This window comes from Ovis aries, chromosome 20 (genome assembly GCF_016772045.2).
Source record: "Ovis aries strain OAR_USU_Benz2616 breed Rambouillet chromosome 20, ARS-UI_Ramb_v3.0, whole genome shotgun sequence".
In the NCBI taxonomy this organism is placed as follows: Eukaryota; Metazoa; Chordata; class Mammalia; order Artiodactyla; family Bovidae; genus Ovis; species Ovis aries.
This window is the reverse complement of record NC_056073.1, coordinates 37,347,856-37,366,334: the sequence shown is the minus strand read 5'-3', so window position 1 is coordinate 37,366,334 and position 18,479 is coordinate 37,347,856. Positions and strand designations below refer to the sequence as shown.

At 43.5% G+C, this 18,479-nt stretch overlaps 1 protein-coding gene across 1 annotated transcript; it reads left to right on the top strand.

Moving 5' to 3' along the window:
* The first annotated feature begins 8,672 nt into the window (after positions 1 to 8,672).
* ID4 (inhibitor of DNA binding 4) lies at positions 8,673 to 9,976 on the top strand. The gene is made up of 2 exons (XM_027958481.3): positions 8,673 to 9,531; positions 9,915 to 9,976. The coding sequence occupies exons 1-2, from the start codon at positions 9,082 to 9,084 to the stop codon at positions 9,957 to 9,959; spliced, it is 495 nt and encodes a 164-aa protein (XP_027814282.1). The 5' UTR covers positions 8,673 to 9,081; the 3' UTR covers positions 9,960 to 9,976.
* The last annotated feature ends 8,503 nt before the right edge of the window (positions 9,977 to 18,479 follow it).

Here is an 18,479-nt window from a genome sequence, read left to right as displayed (position 1 = left end):
CTCCAAGCCTCTGCACTTTCTCTTCCCACTACCTGAAAAGTCGTCTTCCACTGATGAAGTCATCTTCCAGAAGACCCAGCTGGAATAACTCTTCCTCTTTGATGTTTCCTTTTGGACTCAAGTGTTGGTTTTTGCTTCCCCCGTGTCCCATCCATGCCTGTACTATTGCACAGAATGCACTTGTATTGCATTGATTACTTTTTAACTTGTTTAAACCATTGTGTAAACAGCAAGCTCCAGGAGGGGCTTATTTTTCTTGAACACAGTGCTGTCATATAATAGCTATACAAGATATGTGTGTGTAGGTTTGACTCGAATTGAATTGAACTGAATTGAAACAGTTTTGGAGAAAGATTAGTTAACAGAGAATCTTAAAAGTAAGGCTGAAGAGTTGGGTTTGATTTAATCTATAATATAGAGGTTTAAGAATATATCCCTTTGGTATATGAGGAAGCTTCTAGAAGATGGATAAAAAGAAAGCACTACCATTCTTTCAACTCGGTTCACCAGAGATTGGAGTTGGCAGCTCTGGGAAGGCTACTGATGGACACTATTGGAAGGTGCTGAATATTGCCCATTTAAGAACCTGCCAGAGGGCAAAAATCATTTTATGTAGTACAGGCTGTAGATTCCTGATTAAGACAAACCAATGGGTGGATGACCCATGTTAAAATATTTTCAGTAAGTTTCTTTGATCTCATATAACTCCAATCTTATACCTAGAAGCTGCAATGACAATATATGTACCATTTTTTTTACAACACTGTCATAGTGATTGTCTTATTTTTCCCAATAATATTTTATTCATTTTTAGAACATAATGTAAACAAAGAGAATCATACTTTAATGATGACCTAATGAACAAGATGTTTTTAAAATGGTAGATCTGGTTGCATTAGACCAAGTATTATCTACCACACACAAGTACAAGTGTTAGTCGCTCAGTCGTGTCCAACTCTTTGTAGCCCCATGGACTGTAGCTATCCAGACTTCACTTGTCCACAGAATTCTCCAGGCAAGAATACTGGAGTGGGTCACCGTTCCCTTCTCCAGGAGATCTTCCCAATCAAGGGATCAAATCCAGGTCTCCTGCATTGCAGGCAGATTCTTTACCATCTGAGCCACCAGAGAATTATCTAAGACTTTAACAAATTTTTAGAGTATCCGGTCAAACAGTTATCTTTTAAGGAAAAATATTTTATGAAAGATTATAATATCATTTAATTCTATTTAAGAGAAAATTGTTTATCTGTATTCCCTCCCCAAGGGGTGGTTTTTTCAAACTGAACTATTTTTATATACAATTACTAATGTTGATAAAGTTCAAAGTTAACTCAGTCTCTTTTCCTTTAATTCTGCATCTTTAATTCCTTTAGTGCTTTGTTGCATATGTTTTGCTAGTAGAAAAGTGTGCTAGTTTAATCATTCTACATACAAGTGAGCTTTCATGCTGTTTGTCTCCCTTCCACACACTAATTTTCCACCGCAGGTACACAGCTCACTGACATCATGAACCATCCAACAACCAATGACAGCTGTGTGAGTTCTACAAAAATGTCTCCAAAATTCCTCCTCAGGGGCAAAATAATGCAACTGTTTCTTGAACATTGTATCTGTTCTTAGGAACCATGACCTAGATATAAAAAGATGGGAAAGCTATTTTTCTCAGCAAAGGCAGATTTGCTGTTTTGAATTCCTACTCAATATTCAGTTCCAAGATGTGAAGCCAACTACTGTTTACTTGGTGTCTCTCCTCTAAGTAGTTAAAATACATTTAATTGAGCTTTTTCTATAGTATTCTGGGATTATTTTGTGTTCACTTTAAAAGAAAGGGAGGGGGCTTCCCTGGTGGTCCAGTATCTAAGACTCAATACTTACAATGCAGGAAGCCCCAGGTTCCATCCCTGGTCAGGAAACCAGATCCCACATGCTACAACTAAGAGTTGGCATACCACAACTAAAGATCCTGCATGATGCAGCGAAGACCCAGCACAGTCAAATAAATAAATAAAAATAAATATTTTAAAATAATAAAAGAAAGGAAAATACTAAAATCCCTCCACCAATGAGGTCTAGCCATAACTTATGCCATGAATAGAACAGACTATTAGCAAAGGCTCGCATTATTACCTGCTCCAAGAAAGAATGCGGCAGAGGGATATATATCAATATTTATTGGGACAAGTTTTTAAAATAGTAAATAAATGAATAAATAAATTCTGTTTCAAATTTCTCTATAAAGGATAATGATGAGCTAAAGTGAGAATCTGGTCTCTCTGGCCTCTTCCTAATCATTTTATCTATTACAAGCTCATTTCAATAATGGCACAGACACTGATGGACACTGGTGTCTATTATGCACAAGTGTACTGCCCCCTATTGTTTACTTACTGCTTTTCTCCTGGGACTTTCAAAGCAGCAAATCCTTACTCCATCTCTCTAAGTCCCTCCTCTTGGCCAGTAGAGAAGCTGAGGCTACTGATTGAGCCATAGGATTTTAAGAGCAAATACAGGGTGCCTGCTGGGAATTCGTGCTCCCTGCTCTGGAAATGAATGCATCTAATCCTGTTACATTGTGTATTTTCTTGCGAAGGAAACAATGAAGAGGAAAAAATGCTAGGCCATCCTGAAAACAGAGTTATGAAGCATCTTATCTTCTCCACCCAGTGTGCATTTGCCCCAAGGCAGCGGCTAATCTGGGATCATTGAGACCGAAGAGGTCACAACTGAGGTGAAACAGAGATGAGAAACCAGAACAGCTTTAGTTTTTGCAAAAGAAAAAAGTATTTCAAATAGTCAGGCTGAGTCTCCTCCTCAGAGCCTCAAAAACCCACGTCACAACAGAACAGGTCATGAACCAGCAAGGAGTGGATGTGATTTTAGCAGAGTCCACTTCCAGTAAGTGACTGAATATGTTAATGCATTACTATGACAGCTGATACATTAAAGCAATATATGTCTCATGACTGCTTTGGACAGTGTCTCACCAGCATTCCGTTAATGCTATGATCCCTGCCTGAGAGCAATTTGATACAGAGTTTAAAGGAAAGACAGAGAGAGAGAGACCATAAAATGCCCACCTGTAGAAGTTAGAAAACAAACCCTGGTGGATTCATAGAAGGAACTCTTCTGAGTTTTGAAAGTGAATTTTTTAAATTAATACTTTTAAACAGCTCTATGGAGATATAACTGGCATTCAATAGATACAGATATGTTGTACAACTTAATGTTTCAACATACATCTGTGAAACTATTACCACCGTTAAGATAATAAACATATCCATCACTCTCATTCCCCTTCATGGCCCTTGGATATACAATTTTATCTCTTGGATAGGTGCCTAACGGGAATGGCTGGGTCAAATGGCATGTGTACATTTTACTTTGTAAGAACTTACAAAATTGTTTTCCAGAGTGATTTTTCTCCTTCTACATTCCCATCAGCAGTACAGAGAGTTACAGTTGTTCCACAACCTCACCCATATTCAGCATGTTCAATCTTATTAATTTTAGCAGTTATGACAAGTGTGTAGCAGTATCTCCTTATAGTTTCGAAGCACAGCCCAAATGATCAGTGACTTTGAGCATCTTCTCGGGTGCTCATTCATCATTTGTATATTTTACTTAGTGGGTACCCTTGCCTGGAAAATCCCAGGGACAGAGGAGCCTGATATGCTACAGTCCTTGGGGTCGCAAAGAGTCAGCCACGACTGAACGACTTCACTCACTCACTAGTCTTATGGAGCCTTGTGTCAATTTTTTAACTGGGTTGTTTGTTTTCTTATTCATGAGTTGTGAGAGTTCTTTATATAATCTGGGTACACGTTCTTTATATATTTTGGATACAAGTCCTCTCTTGAAAAAATTTACAGATTTTTAACTTTCATATGGAAACGCAACAACTCCAGAATAGCCAAAGAACTCTTAAAAAGAGGAGCAAAGCTGAAGGATCAGCCGATCAGCACGACCCGATTTCAAGACTTGTAAAGCTGTATAATCAAGACGGTGTGGTCACAGTGTAAAAACAGACAAATAGACCAGTAGATCAGGATTCAGAGGCTAGAAATAGACCCATCATACACGCAACCAACTTTTGACAAAGGTGCAAAGCCAATCCAATGGAAAGAGGATAGCCGTTTCAATGAAGAGTGCTAGAACAACTGGATATGCAGAGGCAAAAATATTAAGTTCAATCCATATCTTAAGCAACATACAAAAAGAACCTGAAAACAGATCACAGATAAAACATAAAAGCAGCCCTGAGTGGGCCCAAAGCAAAATGAAAACACATGGCCCCCATTCAGAAATTACTGAGAATTTCAAAACAGCAATGGCAGAAGCATTAGCCCAAGCATGGAGCCCTTCTAAATGCGGGACCCTGTGTTACTGAACAGGTTGCAGGCCTGTGAAACCAACCCTACCTAAAAATTATCAAGCTTCTAGAGAAAAACATAGGAGAAAACCTATGTTACCTTGGCTTATGCAAAGATTCCTTAAATAGGTACAATACCAAAAGGACGATCCCTAAAAGAAGAAATTGATAAACTGAACATCATCAATATTAAAAACTTCTGTTCTCAAAAGATTAAGTGAACAAAAAGATAAGCCACAAACTAGGAGGAACTATTTATCAAAAATAATAAATTTGAACATTGTACACATCATGTGCCAATGTTCTAAAAACTTTATATAAATTCACATATATATATATAATAAATACCTTATAAAGTAGATACAGTTTTAGCTTCAACTCATATAAAAAAAGATACAAGAATTTAAGAATCTGGCTTAACGATATAAGACAATAAATCAAGGAGCCAAAGTACTGGAGTCCAGACTGTCTGATTTTGAGGCCACGTTCTTGATGTCTGCTACAGTAAAAACAAATGACATTTCTGTCTTCTCATTTTCTGTCCTTAATTTATCTGAGGGGAGATTTTTTAAAAAATCACCTACAACTTATTTCAACAGACTACCTTGAAAAATTCCCGAAGTGGGCATTGTTGATGGTCACGACTGCCCAACTATGTTCAGTATACAAAGTCCTCTTCCTATAAGCCTTTTCCAAGGCCAGGTAAACCCAGCGGTTATCAGTGTTTCCGGGACCGGTATCAGCAGTCCAAGGGTAGCACAAGTAAGTTTATAAAGCTTAGTGCCAGATAAAGCAGCCTTGATTTGAACTGCCTCATTGCCCGATTTTCTCTTTTGCAGCAAGGGACATTCCTGCAGCAAAGTACAGCATGGTTTCCTATGCCCAGAAAGAATGCATGGGCCTCATTCAGTGACCACTTACATCCAGAGAAGGACCAAAGCATGGGAACACTCATGTTTATCTATGTGCCTGAGCCCACCCACTGCTTCACTGCAGGCCACGGAGAAAGAAGTATTAAGTCCTAAAAAGGCATTGGGGCTGAATAGCACAATATGCTTGGATACCCATGCTTCATGTAAACACAGGGCAATTGTGAGTTCTGAGAGCCTGGGTGTTGCAGTTCAGCGAGGGTCTGATTAGCATCTAGACAGCAACCCCAGAAAGGGCTGCAGATCCCTTTGTCTGGAGGAAGGGGTGTACACATCATTCTGGTCAACAGGACTCCCCAGCAACTCTCCTCTGAGTATGTCACCCCTGGTTCCCATTGAAGTATGTTTTGGGAGTCTCCAGCATGTTCACAGCAAAGGGCTTTTGGCTTGTCTGCCTTACTTTTTACAAGCGCGAGGGCAGCAGTTTGAAGTGAAAGGGAAGAGTCATGGGAAACTGAACTTCCGGCAGAAATAATATAGCTCGTGAGGTTGCTACAGAAGCTGGCAATTGCTGAGTAAACTCTGTTTTGAACTAGCGGTGTCCGGAGTCTTTCGAGACTTTAGCTTTGACGTCACGTAAGTGATTGTGTCTAAAAATCAAAAACAGACACTGCGAGAATCCTAGTACTCTCTGGTTTCCTGGGTCAAAAGGCTCAGGATGCATATCTCCCTCCTTTCCACAGTATAATGTTTTAGGTAGAACTGTGATTTTTTTTTTTTTTTAACTGTCTTGCTGCCTTTCCACCTTCACAAAGAAGAATATACAATGACTATTTCTGCCCGCTCTATGGTAAGAGCTGGAGATAACATTTTTCCTGAGAGTTCTCGATCCTGTGGCCAGAGTACATTCCTTTAACTTACCCGTTAAGAGTCCAACAGTCACTCAGCCTCTCTGACTTAAGACAGTCACACACAGACCAACCCCAACAAAACCTAAAACTTGGGTATTTGGCACCTGCCACACCCAGGGCATGGCTTTCAGGAGATTTCACCAGGTTCAAAAAGATGGATATGATTGTCCCTTAGTGTTACGTATTTGAAACTTAAATTTTAATTCTTATCAACCTAGGATATGAAAAGTTGTGACGTGTGAGGGTACCCTGGGCATATCAGCACACAAATTTTGTCAAACAGAAAAATCATAGATTCTTAATTCAGGAGCAGTTTTTAAACTCTCGGAGAGAAAAGAATCAGTGGAACAAAACATCTGTACGTAGATCCTTTTATTACTATTATCTGCTGACGTGATTGGCTCCAAGGGAATCACTTGCACCCAGAAGGGTTCCCTTGCCCAGCTTTCTATCTAAAATGGCAATATTCACTGTGTTTATTTATATCAATTTAATCAGTTATACTTCCCTGATGGCTCAGATGGTAAAGAATCTGCCTGCAATGCAAGAGACCCCGGGTTCAATCCCCAGGTTGGGGAGATCCCCTGGAGGAGAGCATGGCAACCCACTCTAGTATTCTTGCCTGGGAAATCCCATGGACAGGAGTCTGGAGGGCTACAGTCCCTGGGGTCATAAACAGTCAGACACCATTGAGTGGCTAACACTTTCAAGCATTTATAAAACTATGCCTGTATTTAGAAGCAAATCTTCTTTTGGGTTTTCTAATTCTGCTTTTCTGGATAACTGCATGCTGACCATCTAGGTGTGCACATTAAGAATCAATAAGATTGTCACTCACTTCCAAACAAACATCAGAGATCTTAATATATAAAGATTTAGGGGCAAGGAGGGCTGTTGCCTCTCCCTGTGAAACCAGCATTAAACAGTCACTCTTCACTTCATCAGGAAAAAGGAATGTACTCTGGAGAAACAGCAATGCTCTAGTCATAAAGTACCCACGTGGCTAAACAAAATTCCCGCCCAATTCAGGTATTTCAGTTCTGGGAAGGAACGGAGGGTTTCCTTACAGAGGGTAGACAGGAAGAAATGAGGTCCATGTCCCTCTTTCAATTATCTATAAAAATGAAGGTGCTTATTTATATAAGGTATATAAATTAAGAAAATTCTAGAGCTAATTCATCTAGCTTGTCTAAAGGTGGGAGGTTTGCAGGCTAAAGGCGCACAGAATTCATGTCCCCATTGACAGGGTTTTCACGCTCATTTCTTATCTGAAGGGCTCAAGTTTTTCTTGCAGAGTACACACAAGGCCCTATCAAAGTTCACTGTGCAGTTTTGTTTTTAGCCGCTGAAGGACAGCTTTCCCATTAGAAATCTAACACAGGAACGTCTTTAATTAGCAGACTTTTCTGCAGGATGGGGCCCAAGCAGGACTACCGGGACTGAAGTGTGAATTTCAATACTTCGTTGCAAAAGGAGGAGACTGGACATTCTCATTATCTTATTTGAAGCGGGGTACGATGACTCATACGTGAAGCAGTGCATTAATGGCCTACATTATGTTACAGGTATGAATTTTACATAAAACGGATTAATATTATATGTCATGGTGGAATTTTAAATACTCCGTGCCCATGCATTTTTAATATTTACGTGCTCTAATTTAATGTTCAAGGCAATTGCATTTCTTGAGCCCACTTTTGCATCTAGATGGGTAAAAGAAAAACCCTACGACGTCTCGGTTTTATTTATACGTCCCTTCACCAAAAATGTGCATTCGGCCTTCTTTTCCATTTCCCTCTCCCCACCCGCCACCCCTCACCGCCCAAGCTTTAACGTTTTAAAAACAGGCACGGAAAGGCAACGCATTCCATTCCATCATTATGGTTTCAGCAGTTGGGAAAAGCTGAAGAAAGAAACGGGAGTGGGGAAACAGGAGAACGAACGTGCCTTCTAGAACAGCGTCCTTCTTAAGGCGCTGAAATCCAGGGATGGAGGGATGGGTGGTGGACGGTCCTCGGGCGCCAGGCTGTTAGCAGTGGCAGGAGAGCCTCGAGCAGGGCCCGGGCGCTCCCTCCACCGCCTAAGCCGGGGGGGTGGGGAGTGAATTCCAGCCGCACATTCCCGCAGCTCTTCGCAATTAACTTCTCCCTCTCTTTTCGCCTCCCTAGGGCACACACCAGCCTGGCCCGACTCCCACCCAGCTCTCGGTTCTCAAAGCCCCCACCCACGGCGTTGACGGAATGGAGTGCCCTTCCCATTGGCCCGAGCGTCATTCCCTGAGGTGGCACCGTCCGCCTGATTGGCTGGGCACTCCCGACCCCCCGCCCACCCCTCCACTCGGGTTGCCCGGCTCCCGCCCCCCGGCATCGCCAGGAGCCCCCGCCCTCGCCGCCTCTCTCCGCGCACCCGCCCCCCAGAGCCCAGCCCGGACTCGGCTTTCGCTCGCGCGGCGACCCGGCCGGCGCGCTGGCCCCGCCCCCGGAGCGCGCGGCTTATAAATACAGCTGCGCGGCGGACCGGGCCGGAGCGGAGAGGAGGTGCGGTTGTGAGTCTGAGATAGGAGCTGGGGACACCTCGGGCCTGGGGGAGCGCGGCCGCGGCGGCCGGCTGGCTGTAGTCGGAGGTCCGAAGGGAGTGACTCGGGCGCCCGGTGGGCTGCTTTCTTTCCGGTGCCTTTGATTTTTTTTTTTTTTCCTTGCCTTTTGGTCCCGGCCGAGTGTCGCCCGCTGTCGCCCAGAGCGATTCTCCGGTCAATTGTGGGGCGCGCGATCGCCTGGAGCTTTCCGGTGCCCCGAGCGCAGAGCAGGAGCGCGGGGCGCGAAGGAGAGGGGAGCGGAGCCGGCCGCCAACAAGGGGAGGGGGCCGGAGCTTGCCTGCCTCGCTCGCTCGCCCAAGCGGGTCCGCTCGCGCAGGGCGCAGTGCGCGCGCGATGAAGGCGGTGAGCCCGGTGCGCCCCTCGGGCCGCAAGGCGCCGTCGGGCTGCGGCGGCGGCGGCGGCGGCGAGCTGGCGCTGCGCTGCCTGGCCGAGCACGGCCACAGCCTGGGCGGTTCGGCGGCGGCGGCGGCGGCGGCGGCGGCCGCGCGCTGCAAGGCGGCCGAGGCGGCGGCCGACGAGCCGGCTCTGTGCCTGCAGTGCGATATGAACGACTGCTACAGCCGCCTGCGGAGGCTGGTGCCCACCATCCCGCCCAACAAGAAAGTCAGCAAAGTAGAGCTCCTGCAGCACGTTATCGACTACATCCTGGATCTGCAGCTGGCGCTGGAGACGCACCCGGCTCTGCTGAGGCAGCCGCCGCCGCCCGCGCCGCCGCACCTCCCGGCCGGGACCTGCCCGGCCGCGCCGCCGCGGACCCCGCTCACCGCGCTCAACACCGACCCGGTGAGAGGCCCCGGGGCGGATGCCGCGGGGGTCCGCGGGGAGGGCGACGGCCGGGTGGAGGCACGCGGGCGCTCCCTTTCCCCGGGGCAGGGCGGCGGAGAGTGACAGTTCGTCCTGCCGCTCCTCCCGGGGGCTGGGTGCAGCAAGCTTGGGGGCCGGCCGGGTGGGCGCGCGGGGCGGGAACCAGGGGCTGGGCGCCTCCTGGGCTGTCAAGTCCACTCGGTGCCCCCCCGGGGAAGGGGCGTCTCCCCCTGGGGCTGCAGGTTGGGGTGGGGGCATGCGTCGGCTGGCCAGCCTGGCTTCCGGGAACCGATGAGGAAGACCGGGAGGAGCGCGGTGGGGGCGCCCGCTAACCTTTCCCTCGGTGTCGGTTGCTGTTCCAGGCCGGCGCGGTGAACAAGCAGGGCGACAGCATTCTCTGCCGCTGAGCCGCGCGTCCCAGGTGAGCGCGCGTTTCCCTTCTCGGGTGGCCGGTCACCAGAGACATCCCGTCCCCGGGGCCTTCCGGTGTTAGGCACAGTGGTGTTCTTTGCCATCCCCCCACCCTACCCCACCCCCCGCCCCAGCATTTCTGAGGGCAGATTCCCAAGGAAGATTCATCTCTCTCTCTGCCACCCATTTAGTAAGTGAACCCGTACTTAGCTTCGAGAACTGGGGGACGGATCACCTCGTATCCCCGCCGCCCCCAGTGATCGGCCGGTCTCTCCGCCGAAGTGAGGGTACCCTCGTGGCCGTGGGGCCCGATGTCGCCCACCCCCTCCGCCCCCTACAGTCTGACACCCACGAAAGAGGACGCAGGCAGGGTCCCCGGAGTGGGTGCCCGGCGCGGGCTTCCCGGGGGCTCGCGACTGCCTGCATGGCGCCGGGCCGGGCGGCGGACTGCGGGTGTAGTCTGACCCGGTGGTTTGTTTTGGGTTGTTGATCAAGCATGTCTTGAGTTTGGTCGGTGGCGCCAGTTAGTCTGCAGCGGGAAGGTTCACACACCCCCTCTATTCATTCCTCTTCCACAGGTGTGCGGCCGCCTGAGCCCGAGCCAGGAGCCCTAGAGAGGGAGGGGGAGAGAGCAGAAGTTAGAGAAAAAGCCAACCGGAGGAAGGAAAAATGTAACAAAAAGATCAGCAAATCTTAGAAACGTTTCATTCGTCATTCCAAGAGAGAGGGAAGAAAAATAAAACTTTTCATCTTTGTTAAATTTTTTTTGCACGTTCATAAACATTCTACATACGTATTCTCTTTTGTCCCATTTATAACCGCTGTGAATTGTACATTTTTTGTGTTTTTTGGAGGTGCAGTTAAACTTTTAAGCTTAAGTGTGACAGGACTGATAAATAGAAGAATCAAGAGTAAATCCGACTGTTAGAAACCGACTTTGTGACCAAGGAGCTCAATTTTTGTTTTGAAGCTTTACTAATATACCAGAGCATTGTAGATATTTTTCTTTTTTTTGACATCTATTGTTTAAAATAGATGTTTATACGGAGGCAGGGAACTTTGTGTTCCCTGCAAGAATGTTACATATTGTATAGATAACTGAGTGACATTTCATACCATGTATATATAGAGATGCTCTATAAGTGTGAGAAAGTATATGCTTTAATAGACTACTGTAATTATAAGATATTTTTAATTAAATATTTTTTGTAAATATTATGTGTGTGTTTTTTTTTAATCTGTGGGAATATTTCTTTTGGAAAATTATTTTTCAGCTCAGTTGAAGAGCTCTTGATAATCTTGAATGTCTTTTCTGTTTGGTCTGGCTCTTAATTTGTTTTTGTTTTGCCTGGTGGCCGGTAGACTCGGAAGTAACAGTTATAGCTAGTGATCCTGCATGACTGCATGAGATGTTTAATCACAAAATAAACTTGTTCTGAGTCCATTCAAATGTGTTTTCTTTAACCTAGATCGAAATCTTTGTATTTGAAGCCTACATGTGAAAAATGCGCTTTATCAGTTTTTAAGTACAGGGTTTGATAGTGTAATATATAAAGAGTAAGTGTTTGTTTTTCCTTTTTTAACCGAGGTCAAGATGGATTCGGAATGATTTTGCTTACGGGATGGGGAAATGCTTGGATCCTGATGAGTTTATGAAATCTACTGTTTTATCAAAGTGGAAAAATGCTTATCCTTCATTTTACACTAAAGCTTAATGTCACTGAGTTTCATGTCTGTACAGATTATTTAAATCATAGAAATGAAAAATGTTCTCTGCTTGCTACCAAAGGACAAACTCTTGGCAATGAACACTTTCTGCTTTCCTTCCTCCAAAGAATATTAATAGGCAACAGTGGGAGAAAAAAAAATTTAAGGCATAATGGCAAATCCTTCAAGCAGGGATAAAAGTCGATCTTCAAACATTAACTTAAGTAGACCAAAAATTCTGATGACCGCATCTAGATTATTTTTTTATAAAAATGATTTTCACTATAGCTATGTTAGTTAACCGCTAAACTACTGTCCAGTCTCTTGTGATGTGTAACTTTTACATGTGACTATTAAAGTAGATTTATCTGTCTTGTACCGTGATTTCTGGTCTCATTTCTTCAAAACCTTAACACTTATTTTTAAGACTTTCTTTTCTCTTGAAGGAAGGTAGTATATTCTGGGTTAGATAGGACTGTCAGGGCTTGTGAACATTATGCATTTAATGTGATCAGTGCTCTACACACCAGTTAGATGGAATTTTTAGAGTGAGAATTAAGTAGGATTTAATTGGGTGCTTTGTAAATAGTTAGTCAACTGTGTGTGTAACGTGGTCTGTTTGATTTTTAAAAGGAAAGGATTTGTTTCAGCTTATACAAGAATAAAAGTATTACAAACCCAAGGGACTTTTTATGAGGTCAAAGTCAAATATTTATATGAATATGAAATATGGCCTCTAGTAAGTCAGTTGAAATGGCAATATCTCAACAGAAATGAACAAAGTTAATGCTGATAGATTCTAAAAAATGTAAGATTTTTAAAAATCTGTCCCCTGTCTCCTTCATGTTACCCCCTCAGCTTTGACATTTCACTGGTCTTAGGTATTTTTAGAATTTGATGTATTTGATGTTGAGACTTAAAAAGTCAAAGGACCACTTGTTTAGATGAGGTTTATTTTTATTTTTGATGTTATTCATTCTTGTCACACATCGAGGAAAACACAAGAACACTGCTGGAATTCCAAGTCTGAAGAATTCTAACGATTGCATTCTTTGTTATTAAGAAAGGGGACAATCCCTCCTTTTTATTTGGCAGCTTAATTTCAGTAGGAAGCAAGTCACATGTGCTCTGTTGGTTGGAGTTAGGCGTTTGTCAGGCCTAACTACCATATCCTTAAGTTTTTAAGCAGAGCTTAAACTTATGCTGGGAGATTGTACATCTCAAAATGAATATTCTTGATTTTTGAAGATAAGTCTTGCTCCTTAATTAATTTCATATTTGGGGCATGAAGAACCACTAAAAGGGGAAAAAGTATTATGGATGTTACATTTGAGAGACTTGACATTTTCCCCTCAGCCACTCACATAGCACTGAATGTCTCTAAAGAAGCTAAGTCACTGTTCACTAAATTTATATGCAGTTGTATAAGATAATACATTTTATTAAATGTTGGCTGTGTCCTAACCAAGTAACCAAATAAAAACATTTGTCATTTATCTATGTAGTTGTAATGATTCAGATAATTGGTTTCACAGAAAAATACTGACTTATCTCATTTAGTTTGTCTGCCTTTAATGTATAGGCACAACCAAAGAGTAAGAATCGTTTATACCTACAAAGGGAAAAAAAACATCCCATGGTGAGATGTTTCTCATTGTGGTTTTAAAATCCTGAACATCTCAAGACATTTCATGTTGAAGGAGAAAAAACTTTCATTTCAAAAAACTAATATACTTTGGCATTGTATAAATCTTAAGTCTATTGTCAAGCTTTAACTGAATTTTTAGAACTTTTAAAAATTTTCACCCCATAATCTGTTGTATTAAATGCCTTCTATAATAATAAATCTTCACTGAGCAAAGGGTTCTGAAGTTTGTGGTTTTTAATTGACTTTTTACTGAGTTATGCAATTTTTCATGATCAAGAATGGGTCTTTTGATGGATCACCTCAATTATTTACAGTGTTCCTTACCAGGTGATGAAAAATGTGGCTTGAAAATGGTGATATGAACGAAAAGGAAATCTAGTTTGAATGCTAGAAAAATCTTGTTTACTCTTTGGTATGTGCTAGGAGAGGGAGCAAGAATTCCAAAAAGCCAACAGAATGATCCTCAGGGAAACTAGAACCCTCTCTCTCTTTCTCTCTCTCTCTCTCTCTCTCTCTCTCTCTCTCTCTCTCTCTCTCACACACACACACACACACACACAATAATGTTGACAGAAACTATTTTACAGTAGTGCAGAACCAAATAAAACTGGCTCTGTCTTTCTAGCTGATACACTTTAATTATATATATGTTAATCAGCCCAGATAGCCCTTGGGTCTCTACTGGGCCAAGGACCAACCCCTCCAGGTTTCTGAAGAGGGAAAAGCTTCCCCTTGCTGCTTTGCAAGTCCAGGAAATTAATTTACTCACCTCAGAATTAATCTTAATAGGGTTGCCCTCAGTAGGTACTCTTCAGACCCAGATGGTTTCTTTCAATTACAACCCATGACATTTTGCTAAAATATTAATTATATTAATTAGAACCATTGCCCAAAAGGTTTTAAAATTGTAATTTTACTTCGAGTTCTACCTTGAGCAATGATACAATAGATACTTGAAAAGATAAAACTCTTACAAAAGGGAACTCATTTGTTCCAGAGAGATGAACTGCAGTCGTAGAAACTTAATTAAAAGTGATTTTCAAATTTTTGATGAATTTTTTAAAAGTGTGTTTCTGTGTTCAAGTGCCTCCTTCATGATGATTTATATCCTGGCTATTATAAAAAATTTTGCTTAGGCGCTAAACTAGGGTCTGAACACATTGCCAAAGTTTTTTTATACTCACCGAAGCAAAGCAATTCGGTAGTCAGCTGCTGAAATTGACTCCGTCTTTCATAAGTCTCCACAATAAATTCACACAAGGGATATGAAAAAGGGGCCATAAAAACTGAAGTTAATTTGAAAAGCCCCTTTGAGTCCTTAAAAGAGTAAACACATCAGTTTCTTGGGAAGAAGAACAAAATATGTTACCTGTATTCCACTGGCTAAATGTGATTGAAAAGGAACTTAAAATATTTAAATAAAGAGACCGAAGACAAATTTTCCATATGAATTCACTGAATCTGAATGTTTTTCCAATAGGAAATCTCATACTTTAGAAAGAGATTTCCTAAAATATTACCAAGGTATTGGCAAAATATGCAAATTCCTGTTGAAACAGGATACCATTATTTGCTTTAAATGACTGTTTCTCAATTCATGATGATAAAAAGTGCGTATTAGCACTTTTAGCATGCATATTAAATTCACATTCTAAAACTGCATCTTTTATTCCAATGTTTAATTTCCAAAAGAAGGTACTGCAGTCCTACAGTTGTTCTTCATGCAAATTCATGTATTTTAGAATGTTCCTTAAATATTTTCTTAAATATTTTAAGCATTTTTTAAAATATCTACTGCCCATTTCATAAACTTTAGCAGTCAACGGACAGACTGTAACTGTGTGTGTATGTGTGTGTTTATCTAAAAATAGTTAACCAACATACAGAAAAATAGGTTTGAAAAAGAAGTTTAACTCTAAAAAATAAGTAAATTGTTTTAACCTTCCTCCATTCTCTCTCCACTTTAATTCCTAAGATTGGCGATTTCCATGAAGATGTACCCTTCATTGTTTGGACTGCTGTGAGTTAGTCATGTCATGTTTAAGCATAAAGAATGATAGAAAATAAAGAGCAAGTAAATCAATTCTCATGTTTATCATCTCCTAGAATTTGGCTTAATCTCATAAGAAATCTGAAGAAAAAAAGAAAAGGCCTTGGGGGGTGGCGGGGGGGAACTAACTTACATGGAAAACCTCAGAGAAAGCCAGAAAAAGAGATCTAAATTTGTAGACATAATTTTACACCTTACTTCAGCAATAAATCTAAATACTTTTGCACATGTTAAACCTGAGCTTGAGGCCATAATTTAAACAAAGTAGGCTCCTTAAAGGGCTTCCTTGGTGGCTCAGAGGTAGAGAATCTGCCTGCCAGTGCGGAAGACACAAGAGACGCTGGTTGGATCCCTGGGTCAGGAAGATCCTCTGAAGTAGGAAATGCAAACTTGCTCCACGATTCTGGCCTAGAAGAATTCCATGGACAGGGGAACTACAGTCCATGGGATAGCAAAGAGTCAGACACAACTGAGCACACACACAGGCTCCTTAAAACATTCGGCTATATGTGATTCTTCTTTGCATGTCCTACAGTGCTTTACCAGGGCCTGGTATAGTATTTGTTGCACTGAATTAAAGTTTTAGTCACTCAGTTGTGTCCAATTCTGTGCAAAACTATGGACTATAGCCAGGCTCCTCTGTCCATGGGATTCTCCAGGCAAGAATACTGGAGTGGGTTGCCGTGCCCTTCTTCAGGGGATCCTTCCAACCCAGGGATCCAACCCCTGGCCTCCTGCATTGCAGGCAGATTCTTTACCATCTGAGCCCCCAGGGAAGCCCATTAACAGAGGATCTGTCTTCCCAATGCTCTCAGTTACTCAGTTGCTGCTTCATCTACAGTGATTCACAGTTGAACTGGAGACCAGCATATCTACCTGCCTCTGGTCCTCTCTGCCACCGAAGTGCAGTAGAATTGAAACAGCATTTAAGGTTTCTGCAAACTTGTCCCTCTTTCTGGATTTCCTATTGCCTTGGTCAATTTGGGCTGCCATAAGAAAGTAGCATTGACTGGATGGATTAAACAATAAATGTCTATTTCTCCCTGGTCTGGACGCTGGGAAGTCCAAGATCAGGGAGCCAGCCAGTTCTGTTCCTAAAAGTCGCCACTACTGCAAGATGAGCATAGCAATCCTCGTGCTTCCTTCAAGTCCCCACAGTCACACAGGGTGCTTGGCTTCCTCCTTGGAGCTGGACCATAAGATAAAAACAGAACCCAGGGCTAAGCAAGGTCCTCTTCCTGCCCCTGTGACCTGGATGGAAGGATCTTTCAACTCGCATTTCCATCAGTCCTTTCTCTCCTTTACTTCTGGCTGCCTTTAAGCATAGTCTATACTTCAGCTTCTCTGGTGGCTCAGATGGTAAAGAATCCGCCTGCAATGCAGGAGACCCGGGTTGAATCCCTGGGTTGGGGAGATCCCCTGGAGAAGGGGATGGCTACCCACTCCAGTATTCTTGCCTGGAGAATTCCATGGACAGAGGAGCCTCATGGACTACAGTCCATAGCGTCGCAAAGTGTATCAGACAAGACTGAGCAACTAACACTTTTGCATGCTTCAGCTGCACCGAAGTTCTCGTCTTGTGGATACTAGCCAGTAGAGCAGGCTTCTCTCTCTAGTCCTGACAGAGTATGATTGATTTCCCGAGAGTTAACAAAAGAGCAGGCTCAAGAAGGACACACATGCAACATGGAGGGTGGGAGTGGGAGAGGGGACCTGCCCTGCCAGCCAAACCAGCTAAGTCCACTTGCCCATCAGTGGGTAGGGCGGAACTTGTTACATCCAAAATGGTGCGCTTTTTTGTGCTTTCTTTCCGCTGCAAGTGGTGTTACCCCCGCCTGGATCCCATCACCCACACTCCCAGTCTAGGCTGTTGCTGACCTCCTTCCTTCCCATCCTGTAATACCCAACCATCACCTCTGCTGCAAGAATTATAAGATGCCTCTCCCCTTCATCCCCCAAAGAGCCAACACACCCCATGCTATAGTATAATTATTTTCACATGTCTGTGTTTCCTGTAGCTTCCTGACCCTCTAGGGATTCCAGACCACAAAGTACTAGAAGAACATTCCTGTAACTCTCCGTGCCAGCAAATCTAGCAAATTCCTTACAACTCAACAGTGCAGTTGAGAGATTTTCATTATCTCTGAAAGCCTTTGGCTGCCTTAAATGTGGAAAACAGATAAGCTGTGTGCTCTTGAGAGTGAGGGAGTGTGTGGTCAGCCTTGGGCAGAGAGAATCAGAAGGAAGGGCTGAAGACAGGAGAGGCTGAACAGATGCTGGGTCTCTAAGAAACAAGAGACAATTCTGACCCAAGTTGGGATAAATAAACAAAGACACCTCAGTGCCAGATGTGAAAACATGGAGCAATGACCATACACAGGTGTGGGATGTGATGGGTCTGGGGTATAAGCAGGAAGATGGTGCAATGGGGTTTCTAAGTGTGTCATAGGCTCCTCTGTTTCCCAGGACGTGGGGTCCATCAGCCACAAGAAATGCAGTGACTCCTCATGAGTCAGTTCTGAAAGAACACACCTGCTGCCCGAATAAGAATCCCTTTTCCAGATGGAAGCTTCATTACCTCTACTATGACCCAGGACCCTAGAAGCAGAATCAGATAATTAGTAACCTGCCATATGTCTTATACGGAGAAGGCAATGGCAACCCACTCCAGTACTCTTGCCTGGAAAATCCCATGGACGGAGGAGCCTGGTAGGCTGCAGTCCATGGGGTCGTGAAAGTCGGACACGACTGAGTGACTTCACTTTCACTTTTCACTTTCATGCATTGGAGAAGGAAATGGCAATCGACTCCAGTGTTCTTGCCTGGAGAATCCCAGTCTGTGGGGTCCCACAGAGCTGGACACGACTGAAGCGACTTAGCAGCAGCATGTATCCCGTTTTCCAGTGAAGGAGACAGAAGATGACCCAGAGGTGAATGGTGGAGTCAGATCTAGAACCTGGTTTCTCCATCTCTAATCCAGGACCACGAACCTCAGTATGGATGGATTCTGTCCCAGTATACTCTTAGGGGGTTTCTTTCAGCTCATATTCTCATCTACAAATTGCCCCATGCTGTCTCCTAAAAAGATGGGGTCCAAATCCTAAGCAAGTA

Excerpts from the sequence above, each read along its gene's own strand:
- ID4 (XM_027958481.3), top strand. The coding sequence starts at position 9,082 with ATGAAGGCGGTGAGCCCGGTGCGCCCCTCGGGCCGCAAGGCGCCGTCG. Across the intron at positions 9,532-9,914 it reads CCGCGCTCAACACCGACCCG|GCCGGCGCGGTGAACAAGCA; the intron begins GTGAGAGGCCCC and ends TTGCTGTTCCAG.